At 46.0% G+C, this 20,961-nt stretch overlaps 1 protein-coding gene across 1 annotated transcript in view; it reads left to right on the top strand.

The window, feature by feature from the left end:
• Positions 1 to 450: 450 nt before the first annotated feature.
• The window catches only part of PPP1R14C (protein phosphatase 1 regulatory inhibitor subunit 14C), a 56,504-nt gene continuing 35,993 nt past the window's right edge, over positions 451 to 20,961 (top strand). The window contains exon 1 of the mRNA XM_056344727.1: positions 451 to 887. Within this exon, the coding sequence (XP_056200702.1) occupies positions 612 to 887 (276 nt within the window). The 5' untranslated portion in view covers positions 451 to 611. The remainder of the gene's footprint in view (positions 888 to 20,961) is intronic.

The following is a 20,961-nucleotide window of genomic DNA, read 5'->3' on the forward strand; positions in this document are numbered from 1 at the left end:
GTTACAGGAGCTGCTGAGAGCTCGAGATACTCGCCTTCTGTTTGGGTTCACCGCCCCGAAGTCATTCACCCTCCGCAGCCCCCGAACAGAAGAAAACGATCGCGTTCAGCGTTTTAACGCTGCAGATATACAATATTTATAAACGTAATGTGCATGGCGGGGCAACACTGCATTTCCTTAAAAACCACGGAGCCGTACGGCACGCAGGGCGCCGAGGGCCCCGGCGAGCCTCCGGGGAGCGCCCAGCCGCGGGCACCGGGAGGGCCCCGCGGCTCCGCCACCGGCCCCGCGGCTCCCTTGGCGTGCGCCGTGCTCAGCTCGGCAGCGGGGCCGGGACGCGGGGCTGGCACCCAGGAGCGGACCGAGCCGTGCCGTGCCGTGCCCTGCCGTGCCGTGCCGTGCCGCGCCGCCTCTCGGCTGTCCCCGCCCCCCGCCGGTTTGGGTCCAGCCCTCCCGGCGGCGGGGCCGACTGCGCCGCTCTGCCATGAGAGGCTTTAAACGGCAGGTGCGGGGGAGGGAAGCATACGCGCAACCGGCGGCTGCTGCGGCCCGGCGCTAGCGGCGGGCGGGCGCCTTGGGCTCGGCTCGGCGGGAGCCGCGCGGAGCGGAGCATGTCGGTGGCGACCGGGGGCAGCGAGGCGGCGGCAGCGGGCGGCGGCGGCGGGAACCGCGTTTTCTTCCAGAGCCCCCGCGGCGGCGGCGGGAGCGGCGGCTCCTCCGGCGGCTCCTCCCGGGAGGACTCGGTGTCGGCGGCGGCGGTGCAGGTCCAGCAGCGGCGCCACCAGCAGGGGAAAGTGACGGTGAAATACGATCGGAAGGAGCTGCGGAAGCGGCTGGTGCTGGAGGAGTGGATCGTGGAGCAGCTGGGGCAGCTCTACGGCTGCGAGGTGCGGAGCCGGGGTAGCGGGGTCCCCGGCGCGGCAGCTGCCGCCGCATCCCCCGCCCGCCGCCGCCTCCCTCGCCCCCGGCAGCCTCCTCCCGCCCCGCGGCGCGTTTCGGCAGCGGGCAGGGGGGAGCTGTCACCGCCACCTCCAAATGACATTCCCGGCCCACCGCCCCCTCCCTGCCGCTGCCCCGAGCCTCCGCGGTGCCCTACCGCGGGGAAGGGGAGAAGGTGTGCCCTGCCCGGCAGGGACGGGGTCTCCCCTGCCCCCCCGTCCCCCCCGAGGTGAATAGGAGGGGGCGGCCCTTTGGGGACTGGCGGCGGCTACGGCCGCGCGCGGAGCGGCCCCCCTCCTCCCGGGGGTGCGGGGCTCCGCGGCCGTGCGCCCCGCGGCGGTGTGTGCCGGGAGCCGCCGTCCCCGCGGCTTTCCGGGGCCGGGGGTGTGTGGGGGATGCGGGTGCCGTGAGGCGCGGCGTGGCCGCGGGCCGGAGGGGAGCGCGGGGTGCCGGCGGGCGGGGAGGGGGAACCCGCGGAGGCGGCTGGTGTGGAGGAGGAAGGGCCGCGGTGCGGGGCGGCCCCGCGGGCCCGAGGCTTTGTGGTACCCCGGCGCCAGGAGCGGGGTGGGTACCAGCCAGGAAATCCCGGTGGGCCGTTAGAAGGTCAGTGGGATCAGGATCGAAAATCCTGCGTGTGTGTGTTTGTATCTAATTTGCAGGTATCCAACCTGTCTTTCTGTTACTCTGGGCAAAAAGTGAATGTGGCCAGAATAATTTCCCGCCCCCACCCTCGCCGCCGTAGAGGGCAGGTGAACAGAAGGATTTTTCAAGATTATTCAGAGAAATAGCAACTGTTATTTACCATATAGAGATGACAACGTTGTAGGTAAAGGAAGTGCCAGTACTTTGTTTTGTCAAAGCATCCTTAGAAATGTAGACCTTCTGGTCCCCAGGGGATCTACTTCCCTGCCACCTCGGGTAGTTACCGTTACAAAGGATCAAAATGTTGACTCTAAACTCGGGTTTGCATGTACTTTTCCCACCAGTAGTCTAATTCACTTTTGTTAGAGACTTCTGAAGTGAGATTTGTTGAAGCTGAGTGTGAATTTTGCAGCTAGCGGCTCTGGGGGCAGCACCTCACCCCAGGGCTCCTGGGGGGCATTCTGGAGCTAGGAAGGCAAGTGCCTGACAGCCCCTGAGGTGTGGGTGTGAGGGCCTAAATAACTTGGCCCGACTATCTAGCACATCCATAATACAAATGTTTAAAGAAACTTCCTTTCATCTCAAAACCAGTTTATCAGCAAATTTGTCGAAGGACTTGCCCTCATAAAAAACGTGCATGTGACAAGTTAAATCTCCTTAACTATTCACATCCATGAGCTAAGGGAAGGAAAGATACAAATGGAAAACTCTTTTTAAAAATAAGCAGTTGAATTTGTTAGACCACATAGACCATAGGCTGCAAGAATTTCTCTGCGGTCAGAAGTAGTTACAGCTGTTCGCATGAACTGGGGACTTTGTGTCTGCGTGAGCTGATCATGTAGTTGGTAGCTGGCCTGCTGGAGCTATTGCCTCTGGTTCGACTCTCATTCGAAAACACCAGACGTGTGCTTTTGACATACAGGCGTAGCTGTTCTGTATACAAGAAAGGATGTGATGCATGGGACCAAAGCAAGGTCCAGAGGGATTATTGCTGCTCTTCACAGTATTCAAATAACTGGCTTGACGGAGGAAAAAAATACCTTTTATTCTTTTCCTTATTGTGGTTGCTGCCTCCAGCTGACATAGGAGGTCTGCTTTAGGAGGAGTGCTCCCCATTAAGATGGGGACCATATATGGCTGCATTAAAAAAACTTTTTTGATGATTTGGTTTCTAAGGTGTCTCTGGGGAGAGTGAATGGTTTGACACAACAGGTTAAAATGTTTTTGGCTTTGAGGGTTGAGGGCAAAATGTTTAAGTAGTCTTCTGCTCTTCGCTGCAATGCATTATCTCTGTCCAGTGTCAGCATGGATGACAGTAGTGAAAAGGTCAAGCGATTAATATGCTATCAGAATAAAGCTGAAGATGCATGATGAATGTATTGATTAAAGACAATAGCAATTTAATGCAAGATGCTTTGCTTGAATATGCTTGAATTACTTTTAGGCTTACAGATGCAGCTTTCAGGCTGAAAGTTAATCACCTATGCAGACAGTTAATAACCCTGTCTGAAGGCAGCTTGAGGGGGGTGAGGGTTGGGAATCGCTTGCTTTAACTTCAGTGGAAGATCTACCATAACTTCCTGACACTTAAGTTCTGAAACAATCTGAAATCTTCCAGAACGTCAGAAATAGCCATCGACTTGCTAATCCTGGAAGAGCTAACCAGTGTCAGTGTTTCATTGCTATTCTGATTCAGAGCTCTGTTTCTAAGGAGCAATGCGCTCCGTTCCTGGGAAGTGCAGAGGTAAGTAGAGGGCGCTTACAGTGCAGTGCACGGGAGGTCTGCAAGAAGACCTGGGTGTCGTTCTGTGGGACTGCATAAATGTAGTGCCTGCTTGCTATTTTTCATTTAAATAGTATTTTCTATTAGATTATGTTGAGATTCATCAGTGAATGGATACTTGCAGAAAGACTTCCTTTATTAAAAACTAAACGTGTATTCATAGTCTCTCAAGTACTTGCAAGTTAAGTCAGCTATAAGCCTGTCTTGGCTTGGAGAAAAAGTTTAGGAGATGAGTTCAGGAAATATGGAGACAGGTTTGCTTGTAGTTTTGGTGTTTGGGTTTTGGTTTTTTTTCCCCCCCCCCAGTGGATCTTGTCTTTAGTGGTACAGTTTTAGTTTTAAAAATTGGACGCCAAGCATGACAATGGTGTGTGGTGGAAGTGGTTTAGAAGGAGCTGTTTGAGACTATTTTTAATGCTGACCACAGATCTGTGATACAGATAGCATCTTTAGAAAGATGACTTTCACACAATAGGGATTTTAAGGATAAAAAGCAGCTTGAGTGGTAAAGGGTTACCAAGGTAGAACTCTTTAGTAGGACCAGAGAGACTTGAGGAGGACTAGTTTGGCACCAGAACCTGTCAGGCTAACATACATAAAGTCCTTCGGGTGAGTGTCAGTCTGGCTGTTTGCTACTGGAGCTGCCTCATTAAAAAAAAAAAAAAGTTTTAGAACCTATTTGTTCTGGTTTGTATTAATGCTGAAACTGAGGTTGTGGTCACACATTAGTATACTGAAAATACAGTGCCTTAATTGCAGGACTTGAACTGACTTGACTTTTACTAGGTATCTTGTTTCTAAAATTAGTTTTTTCACAGATGCTTCAAGTTTTGGGCTGTTCATTATTGGTTAAGAATAACTAAATAATAATGCTGCACAGAACAACTTGCATCATCACTATTTATTCCCTAATGGTTTGCAACTTGTAATTCAGTATGAAAGTGATGATAGTCTAGTTTTCCAGATGCATGTTCTATGTTGTGTGAACCTGCTAAACTTGAACAACTTTATATGGGGAAGGAGGGGGAAGGGAAAGGCCACTGGGTTTGTCCCCAGAAACCATTCAACTTTGCAGGTGAATTACTGTACTTGGGGGTCCCATCTACCCACAATTACAGCATTTACTATAAATGGTAGAATGCTGATGGAATGGTCACGTTGAGGACACACAGAGTTTGCACAGCATGAGTAAACAATGAAGAAAAATTTTGCTTGTGCTGTGGGTTTGCTGCTGAGTATTTTTTAATGTCGAGACTTGCATGTACAAGTCAAATGAGCCCTTAGATTTTTTTACTCTAAAAGTTGAATATAAGGCTTACCTTCTAATATGAGATATTGCTAAGCTTAGTTGGATAATACACTCTGACAAAACAGTTGATCTACTCATATGGAAATTGGTGCTTGGCAAAGGATATGGTGTTGGTTTGGAAGTTACAAGGAGTTATGTCCAAGCTTATCCCTTTTCCATTCCAGGCAAAATACCCTGGAATTCTGTTTAACAATTCAGTATACAAGAAAATATAGCTGGAAGAGCTGCCCATAAAAATCCCTCAAGCATTTCCTTTAAGAGTACAAAGCCATGCCAGACTGAGAATTGTCATATGTAAGATTCTCTTCTACCTCCTGAGGTGGTGCTGCAACAATGAGAGTGGCATGAAGCTCTGAAATAGATAAGGGATTTCATGTTGGCAGGGCTAATCCGTGGCCATTAAGTTTGGTTTCTTTTTTTTTTTAAAAAGGGCGTAGTTTAACTTGATCCTGCATGGACTGAGGTCCTTTCCCCCGGGGGCTCTGTGACTGCCTTGCTGGAGAACATCCTCTTTAGCTGTCTTTGTGAAGCTACTGGGATATGCTAACGGTGACACCTTGTCCCTAATATAGCTTAGAGAGTCTGTTGGTCTGCACATGCATCAGTTTGAACTGGTTGGTGCCAGATAGGGGAAGGCAAAAGGAAGGCTCTTACCTAGGCTGAAGAGAGACAAGTAAAAACTTCCTAGCCTTCTTTTTCTTCTCCTGCTGCACAAGTGTTTTGCCTGCAGTGGTAGAGCTAGTAGCAAAGGGTAAAAGGTAGACTGAGGGTTGTGGGGAAGGTGAGCTGTCTTGTGTTAGCCTTCCTGAAAAGGATGGATTTTGGTAAGAGGCGTTCTAGTCATTGAACCTTAAGCTCTGAACGAATTAGCTGCCTTGACTATATTTTCAAAATATTTTTTCAATACTGAATCTAGTTGCAGACTGGCTGCTGGTGGTCTACCAAGAGCAGTACTGCATATGCTGAATAACTGGGTGGCTGTAGAGGCAGGCTATCGGTTCCTCTGTGCATTTGCATCCCAACAGGCATGTCTTGTGATTTGATGGACTTGGTTGCAGCTGTTTCTCTCCCTACTTATTTGGGACTATATTTATATGGGGCACTTGACCTTCTGCACGGTATAGACCACCTTCTGCAGCCCACCTGTGCATGGGTCAGTGGCTGTGCACACCCCACAGATCCTGTCTGAGGCAGTTGCCACAGTTACCAGTGATCTGTTTTGCTCTGGGTTTGGAAGAATGCTGACTAAAACGGTCCAAAGACTTCAGGTCTGAACACTTCCCCTCACGCCCCAAACATCTCGTCCTTTCCAAAACAGCGTGGTCAGCATGCTGCTAAGGCTGCCATTTAGTGATGTGGACCTGATGGTATGATCAGGTACTACTTATTCCTCAGGCTATAGTGAGGTAATGTTTGAAATGCATTATTCATTTCTCAGAAAGGTGTTTTGTATGGAAATCCACTGAATAAAATGCTACAGAAACAAACTTGTGCTGGCTCTCCCACTCTTTGAATGGACTTCCTCTAACTTGGAACTAGGACCTCACAAATGGTAATTGTGTGTGGACTCCTTTCTAAATGGATCAAAAATGGAACGAGACTGAGAGAGGTCTGAGAACAGTGTTGCTTCTTAAAAGGGTGCAGGTCAGTAGGAAGTACAATAAAGAATTTCGTTCCTCAGGAAGTTGAGTATTATAGTCTAGATGCATTGGAGTAAAGTATTTGGAGGTCCGTCAAATTTCTTAGGTATGTATTTGGATTATTTCTTTTGGACAACTATTACTGATGTCGGATTCCTGTTCTGTATGACCTGAATTTTGGAGCAACATTGCTGCCCTCAAGAGTGCTTAATATACCTGTGTCATCAAAAGGGTTGCTGTGATTGGAGACCTACGAAGGACACCGGCAACACTGGTGTAGCAGAAACTTCTTATATCGTGTAGCAACCGCAGAAAGCCATTTGAATCCTGAGAGCAGAAAACAGGAAGCCCAAAAGGGCCTATAAAATGTGCTGCTGTAAAACAACCCTGTAAAATGCATGCTGCTGCCTTCAGAGGAGTGGGTTTAAGTACCTGTAAGAGTGCCAAGCACCTGATGGTAGTGAGGCCAGAGCCTTTTGTCTCTAAATGCTCTGCCTAAACTCTGATCTTAGGTTCTAAAGACCCTAATCTAGTAGGAAATGTACCGCCATTCAGCTACTTTCCTCCTTTTTATATGCAAATTCAAGAAGAGAAGTTCAACGAGGCCAAGTGCAAGGTCCTGCACACAGGTCAGGGCTTGGCACAAATATGGGCTGGGCAGAGAAAGGATTGAGAGCAGCCCTGAGAAGGACTTCGGAGTTTTGGTTGATGACAAGCTCAACATCACTCAGCAATGTGCATTTGCAGCCCAGAAAGAGAACCATATCCTGGGCCGCATCAAAAGACACGTGGCCAGCAGGTCGAGGGAGGTGATTTTTCCCCCTCTACTGTGCTCTTGTGAGACCCCACCTGCAGTACTGTGTCCAGCTCTGGGGCCCCCAACATAAGAAGGATATGAACCTGTTGGAGTGGGTCCTGAGGAGGTCTGCAAAGGTGATCAGAGGTCCAGAGCACCTCCCCTATGAAGACAGGCTGAGGGGGTTGGGGTTGTTCAGCCTGGAGAAGAGAAGTCTCTGGGGAGAACTTGTAACAGCCTTCCAGCACCTAAAGGGGACCTACAAGAAAGCTGGGGAGGGACTTCTTATGAGGTCATGTAGTGATAGGAGAAGGGATAATGCTTAAAACTAAAAGAGGGTAGATTTAGATTAGACATTAGGAAAGAAATTCATCACTATGAGGGTGGTCAGATACTGGAACGTGTTGCCCAGAGCAGCTGTGGATGCCCCATCCCTGGCAGTGTTCAAGGCCAGGCTGGATGGGGCTTTGAGCAACCTGGTCTAGTGGGAGGTGTCCCTGCCCATGGCAGGGGGTTGGAACCAGATGATCTTTAAGGTCCCTTCCAACCCAAACCATTCTGTGATTCTAAGAAAATTACTTTTCTACTATTTGAGCTTTATATATTCTGGTTGTAATTTCTGTGTTTGTCATGGTTCATTGTTTTATCTTAAGTAGCAGCAATATTCTTGGCTTCTAATTTAGAAGCTTCCCAACATAAATCTTCATCTTCCATCAGCTATTCCATAGCAAATCTTTTGTCCTTTCCCTCTGTTCAAGATTCAACTGGTCTCTTTGCTGAAGTGGTAGGTGTGGGTGTTTTATAACAAGGCAAAGAAATAATTGATCGCTTACATCACTTAAATTTTTATAATTGTACTTATGAACAGCAGCTTCCAACTGCTGTGTCTACAAATACTCTTGTGCCTTTAGGCAAATTGTTTTACATAGAGTCAGTGCTTGATTATCCAGGGGTGGGGGGAGGGCGTAGAAGAACAAACATGGATACAATGGAAAAACTGTGGATTTAAAAAAAATAGTTTTAAGCTATGCTACAGATCATGCAGTGGAACATACATCTGAAGGGGGAAACAGTCATTAATCTACCCCTTTCTCAAGTTAATCACAAAAACTTGTCTACATTGCTTTTGGACTTGAGTCTAGCTTGGATGTGACTGTACTTGTAGCACAATTAAACTACAGCATGGATGATCTGTCCAAGATAGCTGAGAGCTGGTTGTGTTGCACTTCGAAGATCCTTTACTGTTGGTCTCTTGTACCCCTGTATTCCGACAGAGTGGGATGTCTCCCATTATTCTCATAGCTTTGCATTAACTGATCTAAACTGTGCTATGGAAGCAAATGCCTGAAATGAAAATAAACCTGTTTAAATGAGGAAAATATGTATTTCATGGCACATCTGCCTTTTCTTAAAAGGCATAGAGAATGTTTCGAAATAGGTGTTATTTCTAAATAAAACAATGTTCTGCTTGAAGTGAGGCTTCATTTTTCAAGTAGTGTGATAGTTTAGGGTTGTCACAAGACTAAACTCATTCTATATTGAATCATGCCTTGCAAAGGCTGGCTGAACTTCTGTTTGCATTCTTGTAGTTCTCTCTTCAGATTAGCTGATGTCCAGCCATTTAAAAGGCATGGGACTTGGCCCCACATCCAGCCAAACAACCCCCTCTAATCTGCATGTTGCTGTACATAGTGTGTGTGGAACAGTGCTGAAAGCATAGGAGATGCTGATGGGGGAAAAAAACAAACCAACACCAAACCAAAAAAACCAAACTATCTTGTCTCTAAACTGATTCAGTCTGAATTATGGTCACCTTGTCTCTTGTCACCACAGGTGATGAAGCAGCAGCAATATCAGTCTATTTTTTCTAGCAGCCTTGTTTCTTGCATGCGTTATAAGAAAGCTAAGTTCTCATTTTTCCCTTCCCTACATCTAACTCCAGAAACTTCTGTTTGACAGCACAAATTGAGTAGGCTAGACATGGCCATCCATCTGTGTCACTGCAACTTTTGGTTGCCTGTTGTAAAACATCGTCAGTTTCTTTTGCTGTCCCCTGGTGTGACACATGAAATTATGGAAGTCAAGATTTCTATAAGTTATTAATGTTGGGGAAGGAGTGGGATAAAATCTTAATTGTATGCAGTCCATACAGCAGCAGTATGACTGTATTTCAAAGGTAGGATAAATTTAGCCTGTTAAAGATCTTGGAACAAGGAGTTGTTTGGGCAGAGGTACACACTGAAACAAATCAGATCTTTGAAGTTATAAGTAATTATTCTGAAGCTCACATTTGAATAGCAGAACTGTTACTTCCCCCCCCCCCTCCCCCAGGAGTATGATGTTTATTCTAGGAACCAGTTCTACATGGTATCTTAAAATATTTTTTGGGATCACACAGATCACCGCCCCAGAGGGCATCTTCTGTCTTTTCAATCCGTATGATATTTATCAATAGCACAGATCCAGTGGATCTAAACCTAGAGAAAAATCATAACATGTAATGTAGATCTTGAGTTATTAGAATGCTGGTAGCTTAGCTTATTCAATACAATACTGTTCAGCATGTGGAGCAAAGCTAGTACAAAAGACAGCATTAATTTAAAGTGGCCTAATTATGAGTAAGTAGATGGCTAGCTTGTGCTGTGGTCCTGGTCTACAGGTGACGCTGCCAGTGGTGACTGAGAAGAGGTCACCATTCTGCGTGTGCTGCCAGCAAGGGGTTCACACACTTTGGTCCTGTGTGTCGAACTTCATAAATGGAAATGATGGCACAATCAATGCCTAATGAAAATCCTCTTATCAGACTGTCTTAATAGGATTGCTTTCCAGAACATGGAATTGGGAAGGATCTCCTAGGTCACAGGGTCTGCTTTCTCATTTGCAAATAAACTCTCTGCATGTGCTATCATTTTTTAATGGAGTAACTCAGTGTTATGATGTCTCTTTCCACATTATTTCATAGATTTAAATATACCTTTTAGACACTAGGATTTTTCCCACCCCTTCATGAAATATAGAAAGACATAGACAAAAGACAAATTCTTGCTTGAGATGGGCTTGCCTAGACTTTCACTCTGGGTAGAAGTTTAAATAGATTGTGAATGTACTTTACTGTCTGTCCTTACTCTCTGGGTATCATCAAGTTCAAGTGAAGACAACAGTAGAGGGGCAGAAGTATCAAGGCAGCAATTCTGCTGTAGGTCATTTACTACCTTTATAACAAAACCTGTCTTTTGAGTAGATGTCTGCAGACTCCAGGAGGAATGGAAGAATGTGCTTTCTAATATTTCATGGAATTAATTTAGCAGTACTTGAAAAATATATGATATTAGCTGCTCAAATCCTAACGTGTTTTAGCACTTGAATGATAACTTCTTTGAAGTACATATCTAAATTAACTCTAGTGTAGTACAAATGATTTGTCCTACTTCAGGTGACTGATTTATAACATTTTGACACATTTACTTTAAACACAAAGAATGCCCTGAACTTTTACAATTTTTTTTGTTTTGTTTTAAGATAACACCTGAAGCACATACTGCATTTTGGGTTTTTTTTTGTCAGAAAAGACCAGATGTTCTAGAATAAATTCTTGGGTTGTCTTGGTTTTGTTATACTGATAGTAATCGTGCCATTTTAGGCTTACCGTCAAACTCTGTATTCCTTTTTCAGGTGCAGTGAGGGAAAACTGCTTAGTCTTCTTTCTAACGAAATTAACAAAACTGCCTAAATTTGGTTTATGGTTGAATTGCTCCTCTTTATATTGAAAACTGAATCTTGTCTGAGTGCAGAAACTGATGTGGGGAGGAATGCTGGTGGGAACTAGCTCACTGGCAGCCAGAAACATCTCAGCTTTTACTTCATCTGCCACTGTAGTACTAGTTTACAAGCTAAAGGTTTGACTTGCTTATAGGTAATCAGCTGCTATTTGTTTATCAAGACCAAACCGTCACAGAAGATTTTCTTTAATGTCTTGAAGTAATTCTGATAAACAAAGAATGTATTTATATGAGGAAACAACATATCAGTCCTTCACTTCATAATCTGAAGGCTGTCTCATTTCAGGTTGCCTGCAACAGAGGCTTCCAGGACTACTTGTGTAAAAGCGAACACCTAAACAACCTCTCCCCTTCGTTGTCTTTTTCAGTCTATCTCTGAACGCTTTTTCCTGTTATTTTTTTTAAAAAAGATTTCACCTTAAAATGTGTAATGACTACATTTGGTATTAGAATCATTAGCTGATACTATGGATTGGTAGTTTGCAGTGCATTGGAGGTAGCAAATTACAGGAGGCAGGATTGTGTGCCAAAATACATTTTTGGGAACGTGACAGTGAGAAGCAGCACTAGAAACAAAACAGGGGTCCCATACAGTCTTTGGCTCCCTTCTCCCAGGGATTGTTGTCCTTGGTGGGATAGTCACAGCAGATTATCCCACTTCCTAGGTCTGGAGCTGTTTGGCAAATTCATTTTAAAGATCCCTCAGGCACTCTTCTATCTCTTGCAGTTCAGGACTTGCCTGGGGAGCTAAGTGGTGTCTCTGGCCCCTGGGGAGGAGGCGTGTTCATTTTAAAACATGTTAGAACTCCTGCTGCTATTTCTTGACACCAGTGAACCAGAGCCAAAAGACATTGACTGCCAATCCCTGGCCTGCCTGCTGCTCAAAATTAGAGTTTTGGGGTAGGGAGAGGTCTAGCAGTCCTCACTCTGCAGAGCACACTGCTATGCCCAGGCACCACTTGAAGGAATGACTTACTACAAACCATGAGAGGCCCTCCAGATCTCTTGCAGGCTAATTTTCTTCAACAAGAAGATTGCATTGCTCCTAGATTCTGCAGGATGCCAGAGCACTTGGTTCGATACCACTAATAAAACATCCCCCTGCCTGGAAGAAGAAAGAGACTTCTTGTCCCATGTCAAATCTGACAGGACCTAGTATGCCCGACTAAAGAAATACTGATATTTGAAAACTCATTTCAATGCAGTGAGAAGACCATGAGTGTGTCAGATGCTTGATGTACCCATACTGTATGACTTTTATTGTAGAAGCCAATTTACACACAGCTGCTTGGCACAGAGAAAATCAATACTGGAGACTAACATTATTTTTACAAGGCTGCTGAAGCTAAGGTGAGGAGAGCCATTTAGAGGCCTCGTTATTTCATGTACTTTTTCCTGGTGTTCTTTCAAGAGATCTGATGGAGTAATTAAATCTTGAAGTGCCCCAAGAGGCAAGCCTATTTAATTGCACTGCTGTTCAGCCTGAATTCCTAGAGTGCAGAGGACCTGGTGTTGATCCTCTTTGGGTGAAATATTTTCGTAAAGTGTATTCTTGGGTATTTTTCACCTCCAGTCTTAAAAGCAAGCAATCTGTCAAATGTGACCTAGTGTGGAGTGGTCCTAGTCATCACGGGTCATGCTCTGAGAGCATGGCACTACCATCGTGTGAGTAAGGGACAAAACTGCTGATGCACTCAGGGCTCCTCTGAAGTGCTAGGCCAGCACTTAGGATTCTTAAGCTAGTGCTGTATAAGTTTCATTCTTTCTGAAAGGGAAATCGATCTTTCCAGAGGCTAGAAAGTCAGTTCCAAGTATGGTATGTGCTTTCCAAGTGAGCTGTATTAACATGGAAATGCAAGGATGAGGTGTGGTAACCTGTAACTGTAGAGAATGCCCTGCATGTTCCTCCTGTGTTGTCTAGCTGTGGAGCTCAGAGCACAGTCAAGCTTTGCTTCCATGTAATGCAGCTTGCTCTCACAAGCACTTCTTTTTCTTAGACAAGAAGTCCTCTCTTCAGCTTCTCTGGCTCACCATTGCCCTCCATATGGTGCAACAATACAGTATGGGCGTAGCTGTTATCAAACTATCGTGTTCTTCCCATATGCAGAGTTATGCACAAATTGCAGGGAAGCAGTCAACTGGGCTTCCGTTACTGGGGATAGAGAGAGATCTACTGTGAATCAGGCAGAGGTAGGGATGTCCTGTGACTGCTGTGTGGAAAGTCATTCTACTGACATAATCCTCAAAGTACCACCATTTAGAAAGCTCCTGGTGGCTTAGCTTCTGTGCCTCTCAAGGATGACTATGTAACAGTGATTTAGCCTACAACATGTATTTGCTAATACCAAACTATTTCTGCCCTGTGTGAAAGTAAATGATGACAAAAAAATGTCATGTGTCCTTCCTATCTGCTTTGGGGTGTTTTGTTTAACAGAAGCGACAACCAAGCATAGACTTAGCATGTCCTACTTTTATATTGAGAACAGGAGGCATTTGCTTTGGAGGCAGCACTTGATTTTCACCAGATTTCTTGCTGAGATTGGAGCCGTGTCATGGGTATGGTTAGGAAGTGCTGAATGCTTCTCTTCCTCTGCTCAGTGTAGCTTGTGATCAATGCCTCTTCTTCATTTAGCAATTTCACACTCTAGTGATTCCTTTAGACTTCTGTAGAGATGCACAAATTAGACAACAGTTCCTTAACCAGCATGTTATGGATATTTTGGGATAAGCTGAAGTTGGTTTGACAGTTCGGTTATGAAAATGGTAAAATACCAGTGTTAGTACTAAAGAAGGCTAAATGAAGTCTAAACCTTACTGTGACTGGATGTCAGTTCCTCCTCTATGCTTACTAATGACACTGCAGTTGCAGACTGTGATTCTTTACGTTCTCTGCATAATGAGCAGAGGTGGTTTTTGTTTTTTTGGCTTTTCTTTAATTAGCCTTATGGCTGAATGGAATGCTCGATGTGCTGTATTATTATTGACAACTCTTTTTTGGGAAACAGGTATTTTCATGTCCTAAAATCTCTTCCCTGTAATCACATATCACCAATTGATTTCATTCTGTGTTGTGATAAAGACTGTAGAGAGCTACAGCCATTGTTAACAGAGGATGGACTTTTATCAAAATTATGGGCACCATGAGGTTTAGAGTTCTCAAAATTCAGAATCTCATGGCGTTTGGTCTTGTATTTCTTGTGGTGCTTGTTTTCCATAATTTAGTAGCAATGGCATGAATCCCAGAGAACTTGCAGCTCCACCTTGTCTTGCCCACACCTCCACCTGCTGGCTTTATCCCTGCTTTTACTGCCTGTGGCTCTGGGGTGACTTACCCTCTTAGGATGCGTACCACAAGGACACACCTCCAGCCTTGAGAACTGCTCTGAAATTTAAGTGCTTGAGAGGATGGAGTGCTTGGGAAGTCTTTAGGAAAGCCTTGTCCTAGAAAGTGCGAAGGCTGCGGTTTTTGATAGAGCTCGGAGGAGGTGAGGGTTTTTCCCACTCTACCTACTTCTCTGCTGCCAGCAAGTGGAGATCAAGTTCTGTGCTGTCCTGAACACCATGTCTTTGAGTAGTGGAGAACAAATACTCCTCTTTTTCTCTAGAGCTTGCTTCTGTCCATCTCTGTAATACATGGTAGAAGAATGTCAACTGCCTCTGAACCAATGGGAAGTGTTGGGTTGTCAGGTCCAGGTAAGACAAGACTGGAGAAGCAAAGGAGAAAATGGAAAGCTGGGTGGACCTGGAGAGGCAGAAGTAAGGTAGGGAAGGTAGAATGCATATAGAAAGCACGTGGTAGGCTGTCTGCCTTGCCTCTATGTTTTTCCATGTTATTGCTTTCACTCGTGTGTGCTGCAGATCCAGGTATGTGGGTGTATGTCTGTTTGCCTAAACTCTGCTGGCTTGCTTCTAGCAGCAGATGTATGGGCAGTAGAAGGTGCCAATTTTATAAATGTAAGTAATTACTCAGTAACCTGCTTTTTTCTGTGCCCCCAAGTCCTTGTCCCAGCTTGTCTCTTTCTGTCTTTCTCTTCGTTAAAGATTTGCAGAAATACTCACAGTAGTGGAAAAGAGAACTTGAGAAGTCAGGGGTTGTAGGGACAATGAAATTTACAGTAGTTTGTTGTAAGTTCACTTCTCTTGCTCTAGAGCAGGGGTCCTCATACTTTTTAAACGGGGCTGGTGGATGGATGAAGTAGCAGGCAGTCATCTGTGGCTGCTTGGTTTCCCACCCCAACCCCTGGCGGGGGGGGTGGGGGGTGGGTGGGGGGTGCGGGGGGGGGTCTGTAAATACCGGGGGCTGGACTGAGGACCCTGGGGGTCCGTATCTGTCCCGTGGGCTGTAGTTTGAGGACCCCTGGTCTAGAGGTTGCTTTTTGGACAGATGGGTGCTGCAATCTTGTATTTTAGGAAAACTTGTTTGGATAATGCTTAAAGCAATGCCAGTATTGGAGAGTCCACTGGAAGCAGGTTAGAGGGAAAAGTAATATGATCACGATCAACAGCTGCTGGCCTTTCTACCACTGAATGAGGATGTCTGTACATTTAACTCTGAAGGCACATGATGTACCCAAATGCTTCTAAAGAATTTGTCTAATGTTTTTTGTAACTTGTGCATTGAATCTGGGAAATTGTCTTCAGGTATGCTTGTGCACTTGCCACCTCACTCTGAGCCTATCACAACAGGTGAAATGGTCTTTGTAAATGGCTTTTCCTAAGACTTCTCTGGGCTGATGTGTTCAGTAAGATAAATTGTTTACAGCCATAAGGAGTTGCTCCTGAAACAGGAACCACCAGGTCCAAATGTCTGAGATACAGGCTATAGCAAAAATTAAATATAGACAGTTTTGAGCTGAGCACTTCTGAGTTCTGTGCTCTCTGCCTCTTAGAGGCATGTTATGAGGCAAATTTTTAATAGAAGTAATTTCCATTCTCTGAGTCCAGCTTAACACTTATTTTAGTACTCCAGCTATGGTATACACAGTGAGTGTTAGAAAATTATGGTCTTTCAACATTAGTCTCAAAGTGACCTGTTCACCCTGTCACATTATGGCATCTGCTGTTATTCCAGACTACCACTATTTTCTTATCCTTTTGACTTGTTGAAAAAATCTTAAAAAAGAGGCAAAACCCGAACTATACATGCAATTATTTCCACCGTGCTGAACAGGAGCACTAGGGATGTATTCTGAAACACTGCAGCAGACTGGCTGGCTATGCCTTGAGAAAACAGCTTTCTTCCCTTCTCATTTTCACAGCTGCAGTGTTAAGCAAAAAAGCAGTATGTCTGACGCTATCTTCCCACATTGGCTTGTTTTATATGTTGACTCCATCCTGTATGATTGTTTCTTTTAGCAGAAATCCAGGTTTCAGATTTTTTTTTTAATTGCTTTTCAAGTGGTCAGTTAGCAAATTAGTGTGAAGAATGCTGCATTAAAACCTATCCTGGGAATTTCTTGCCCCAAAAGGCAAAATACACAGACAAGGCAAAAAGAAGGGATGCTATCCTTGAGTTAGCAAAGACTGGCTCACAAAGGAACTGTGCACAGAGCAGCTGGCTTTCAGCTCTCCTGCTGTAGATGAGGAATCTTTGCTTGCTGTAGGGTAAGAAAAATAAGAATAATAGTAAGCAGAGGGTGTGTGTTATAGGAGGGGAATTAATATATGCAAGGCATGCCCATTTGGCATTACTCTGACTTATTGCTTAAGATGCTGTAGGAAACAAGACATGGAGTGGAAGCTGGGGAAAAAGGAGCATGACGTCTTTTCTCCTCTCTCCTAATTGTTGAACCCTCCCTTTTCAAGTCTTGTGACGCACAGTGTAGAGGAGCAGTGATGCTGAAGCTGACTTCTGGTTGAAATGTGGCTGCAGAGCAGTGGTACTGCTGACAAGGCTGGCTGGCAGAAAAGGAAGGAAAATCTGAGCACCCTTGAAAAAGGAGGAAGATCATAGAATCCTTTAGGTTGGAAAAGAGCTTTAAGATCATTGAGTCCAACCATTAACCTAGCCCTGCCAAGTCCACCACTAAACCATGTCCCTAAGCGCCACATCTTTTAAATGCCTCCAGTGATGGTGACTCAGCCACTTCCCTGGGCAGCCTGTTCCAATGCTTGGCAACACTCTTGGTGAAGAAATTTTTCCTAATATCCAATCTAAACCTCCCCTGGTGCAACTTAAGGCCATTTCTTGTCCTGTCACTTGTTACTTGAGAGAAGAGACTGACACCCACCTTGCTACAGCCTTCTGTCAGGCAGCTGTAAAAAGCGATATGGTCTCCCCTGAGCCTCCTCTTGTCCAGGCTTAAACACCCCCAGTTCCTTCAGCTGCTCCCCATCAGACTTGTGCTCCAGACCCTTCCCCAGCTCCGTTGCCCGTCTCTGGACACGCTCCAGCACCTCAGTGTCTGCCTTGCAGTGAGGGGCCCCCACCTGAACACAGGGTTCCAGGTGCGGCCTCACCGGTGCCGGGTACAGGGCGGCGATCACTGCCCTCGTCCTGCTGGCCACACTGCTTCTGACACCAGCCAGGACGCTGTTGGCCGCCTTGGCCACCTGGGCACACTGCTGGCTCATGCTCATGGCTGTCACCCAGCACCCCCAGGCCCTTTCCTGCCAGGCCCTTTCCAGCCGCTCTGCCCCAGCCTGTAGCGCTGTGTGGGGCTGGTGTGACCCAGGTGCAGGACCCGGCACTGAGCCCTGTTGAACCTCATGCAGTTGGCTGGGCCCATCCAGCCTGTCCAGGTCCCTCTGCAGAGCCCTCCTGCCCTCAAGCAGATCAACGCTCCCACCCAGCTTGTGTCATCTGCAAACTTAGTGAGGGTATGCTTGATCCATTTGTCCAGATCATGGATAAAGATATTAAACAGGACTGGCCCCAGTACTGAGCTCTGGGGAACACGGCCTGTGACCAGCTGCGGTCAGAAGCAGCGGCCCTGCGGCTGGCTCCCCAGTGCTTGCTGCAGGGTGCTTCTTGCTTGAGCTCAGCTGGCTCTGATGCCTCTGCTGCTGGCTGCAAAAATGGTGTTTGGTGAGAGAGAGATCTTGCTTTTTGCTGCCTGTTTTATGCAGTGGTCTTGCCGTGTTGTGCAGGGCCCGCAGGGGCTGTGGCGCGTGTGCAGCCATGGGCCCTGCTGCCAGTCGCCCAGTTGTGCCTGTGCCATGCAAGTTGCCTGGGCAGGGCCTGGCAGCCAGGACCTGTCCTACCCCTCAGCCCCAGACATCCCCCTGGGGACAGACCGAGGCCAGGCGGGGATGTGGGCCTGGCTCAGCAGGGCCATGGCCAGGCAGGGCTGTGGGGAGCTGGAGCCCTGCTCTGCTATGGTGTCACTGGGGCAGGGGCTGACATGGGGTCTGGGCTGTGGGGGAGCCCTGGGCGGCCAGGCCTCTGGGGCCCCAGCACTCAAGTGAGTATGGCTTCTGGGACTGGCTTGCCTGCGAGTGGAGTTTGCTTTAGGATACGTTCTTATAAAAGCCTTTAGTCCTGGGTGTTTTTTAAGGCTGTCAGGCAGATGTGGGAAGTTTGGCCTTGTGGGGAGAGCTCCAGGTCTGGAGCAGGCAGTAATGCAGGGCTGTGCGGTGTGTTAAGGTGCGTGCCTGAGACTGAGCGTTTGAAGATGTCGGTGCAGACCCAGCTGTGTTATCATAACCAGAGTGGCCAGATGGACCCTGATGAGGAGGTGTCCGTCACGCCATTAATTTAGTTTTTATGTAAAGACTGCTTTTCTGAAGCACCTTTGTTCAGCTGTGAAACACACTTAAATGTCAATTTCTGGAACGATGTTTCTTATCTTAATTTCCTCATATCTCAACAGTGTGATATGCTGAAAGATTCTGCTTGCTGCAGACTCTCAGTGCTGAGGATGAAATAGCTGTGCAAGGGAGAGGAGGGGGCAGGGTAAGCCCGGAGCCCATGGATGCTGTCTGGAGGGAATGCAGTCCTGTTGGGAACTGGGGGCTGGCCGCAGGTGTTAAAAGGAGGAAAGATGGTAAGAGCCCAAGTACTATTTCTGATCCAGCAGTCCTCCAAAAATCGGCCATGCAACCCATTCCTAGCACTTTGTAATGGAAGAGCAGTGGCAGGTCGCACATGACACAAGGAAGTACAGAAGCTGATGATTTTTCCAGATTTATCTTAATAACATTCAGAGTACTGCCTGACCTGCAAAGATTCTTGTAGGTAAGGGAAAAAGGATTGAACTTGTTGGATAACAGTTTCTTTGCAGCAATGTAAGCCAGTGTTGGCTACTGCTGTGTTAATAATGCCTGAAAGAAAACTATCGGCAGGCTAATGGCAGCTTTGAAAACAGAAACTTATCGTGCTCCATCCTATTCATATCCAAAGAGATGAATATTTCCAATTCTAATGACCCATTTAACTGCCAGTATTAAGCATGCATCTCAAGAAAAATTATAGGCAATTAAAAAGGAAGAAGCTTGTTAATGTGACATTGAGACTGTGCGATTGAGGACGGTCAAGCAACTAGAAGACAGATTTTTCAAAACTGAGGTTAGTTTTAATTTGGCTCTTACAGAATTTTATTCTTCCCGTTTCCCAGATAAATATTTACGTTGCTTTAATTCTGAAGCACAGTCTGAAGTGATCAAAGGTTAACAAACAAAGCTTGAGAACTAAGGGCTAGCTAAGTATTTCCTCCACATCAGAGATGGAAATGATCACTTTATGACTTGCCCAATGTCACACACGTACTTACTGGTAAGATCCTACTGTAAGGTTGTTGGACTCATTCATCTAGTTTAATTGCAGGACTACCTTCATTCACTGTCTAAAATTTCTGTTTCCTAAATATGGAGCTTTCACTCCTTTCAAGAACACACTTCCTTGTGAATCATAAACTTCTGCAAGCCCTGGGTAGCAGTCTTGTACGATCGACTTCAGTGTTCAATTGGCATGTTTCCTCTGTGCGCAAGATAGACTTGCACGCAAACCACAGGCAGATGCAGAGCAGGTGGGCTAACCTGGGCTCCCAGGCCTGGTGCACTGTTAAGCAGCATGGAGCACTGTGTATCTAGGCACTTCAGTTCCGTATGCCTGTTGCTAGGACTGCTGGTGTCTTATTCCCATCGTTTTTTTGCTGTAGTAAACTGAGCTGCTCTTTATTTCCCAGTGAATTGTGGGAACTTGTCTGTGCTTGGGGCATGTTTTGAGGGGGAAGGGAGGAAGATATTGTGGGAAAGCATCAAGTGACTGAAATTGCTTTAGGGCTGTAATCAAAGGGCTATAATCATCAAAAGATGGAAGAGTACCAGCCCACAAGTAAGCAGCAGTGGGGTTTTTGCCTGTAGCTCCAAATAGGGCAGGGTAGCTGGGAGCGGAGTGCTGAGCGCACGGTGGGCTATTTCTGTGGGTAGGAGCTCGTTGGGACCAACGCATGAGTAAAGGCCAAAGCTGACTTGCTATAAAACAAAGTGTTAAAAGAAGGCCAGAGCAGTTTCTTATGAATAAAAAATAGTCAAAGACAGATACCATTGCCTTGGCTGCTAGGGCAATATGAAGATGCTTTGATGTAAAACTTTGGCCCAGTGCTTGGAACAACTCCTATCACCTGAGCCAGACTGCTGGGTTGAATGTGTATATAACAAGCCACCAAGCTGTGCTTATCAAGGGATGACTAATTTTTAACTGCAATTTTAACTTACCCTCACTTATTCCTCTGTGTATTTGGAATCTTCCTTGTAGAGTGGAAGCTCAAGCAGCTGTTATTTGGCCTTTGCTTCTATCTGAAGTATTTCAGGACTTCATATGAATATTCCCAGTTGGAGTACATACATCCTGGATTCTCTTACATTTTAACAAGTAGCTCCTTTTTCTCCACTTGCATTTTTTCTTTGTAAAGAACACCACCACAGAGGAACTTGAAAATTCACCTGCTTTTCTTACTGTCTTTGCATAAAGTAGTCATCCAGAGCTACATCTGAAACCACAGCAGGAAATGAGTTCTGGTCTGTGTAGAAATAAGGTGAAATTGCTGTCCTAATTTTTCTAATTAAGTACATAATTATTTAATCTCTTTGGATTGGAAAATGGTGTTGCAAGTCTGTGTATTTTAGTTTCA

Source organism: Falco biarmicus, chromosome 6, assembly GCF_023638135.1.
Source record: "Falco biarmicus isolate bFalBia1 chromosome 6, bFalBia1.pri, whole genome shotgun sequence".
NCBI classification, from domain to species: domain Eukaryota; kingdom Metazoa; phylum Chordata; class Aves; order Falconiformes; family Falconidae; genus Falco; species Falco biarmicus.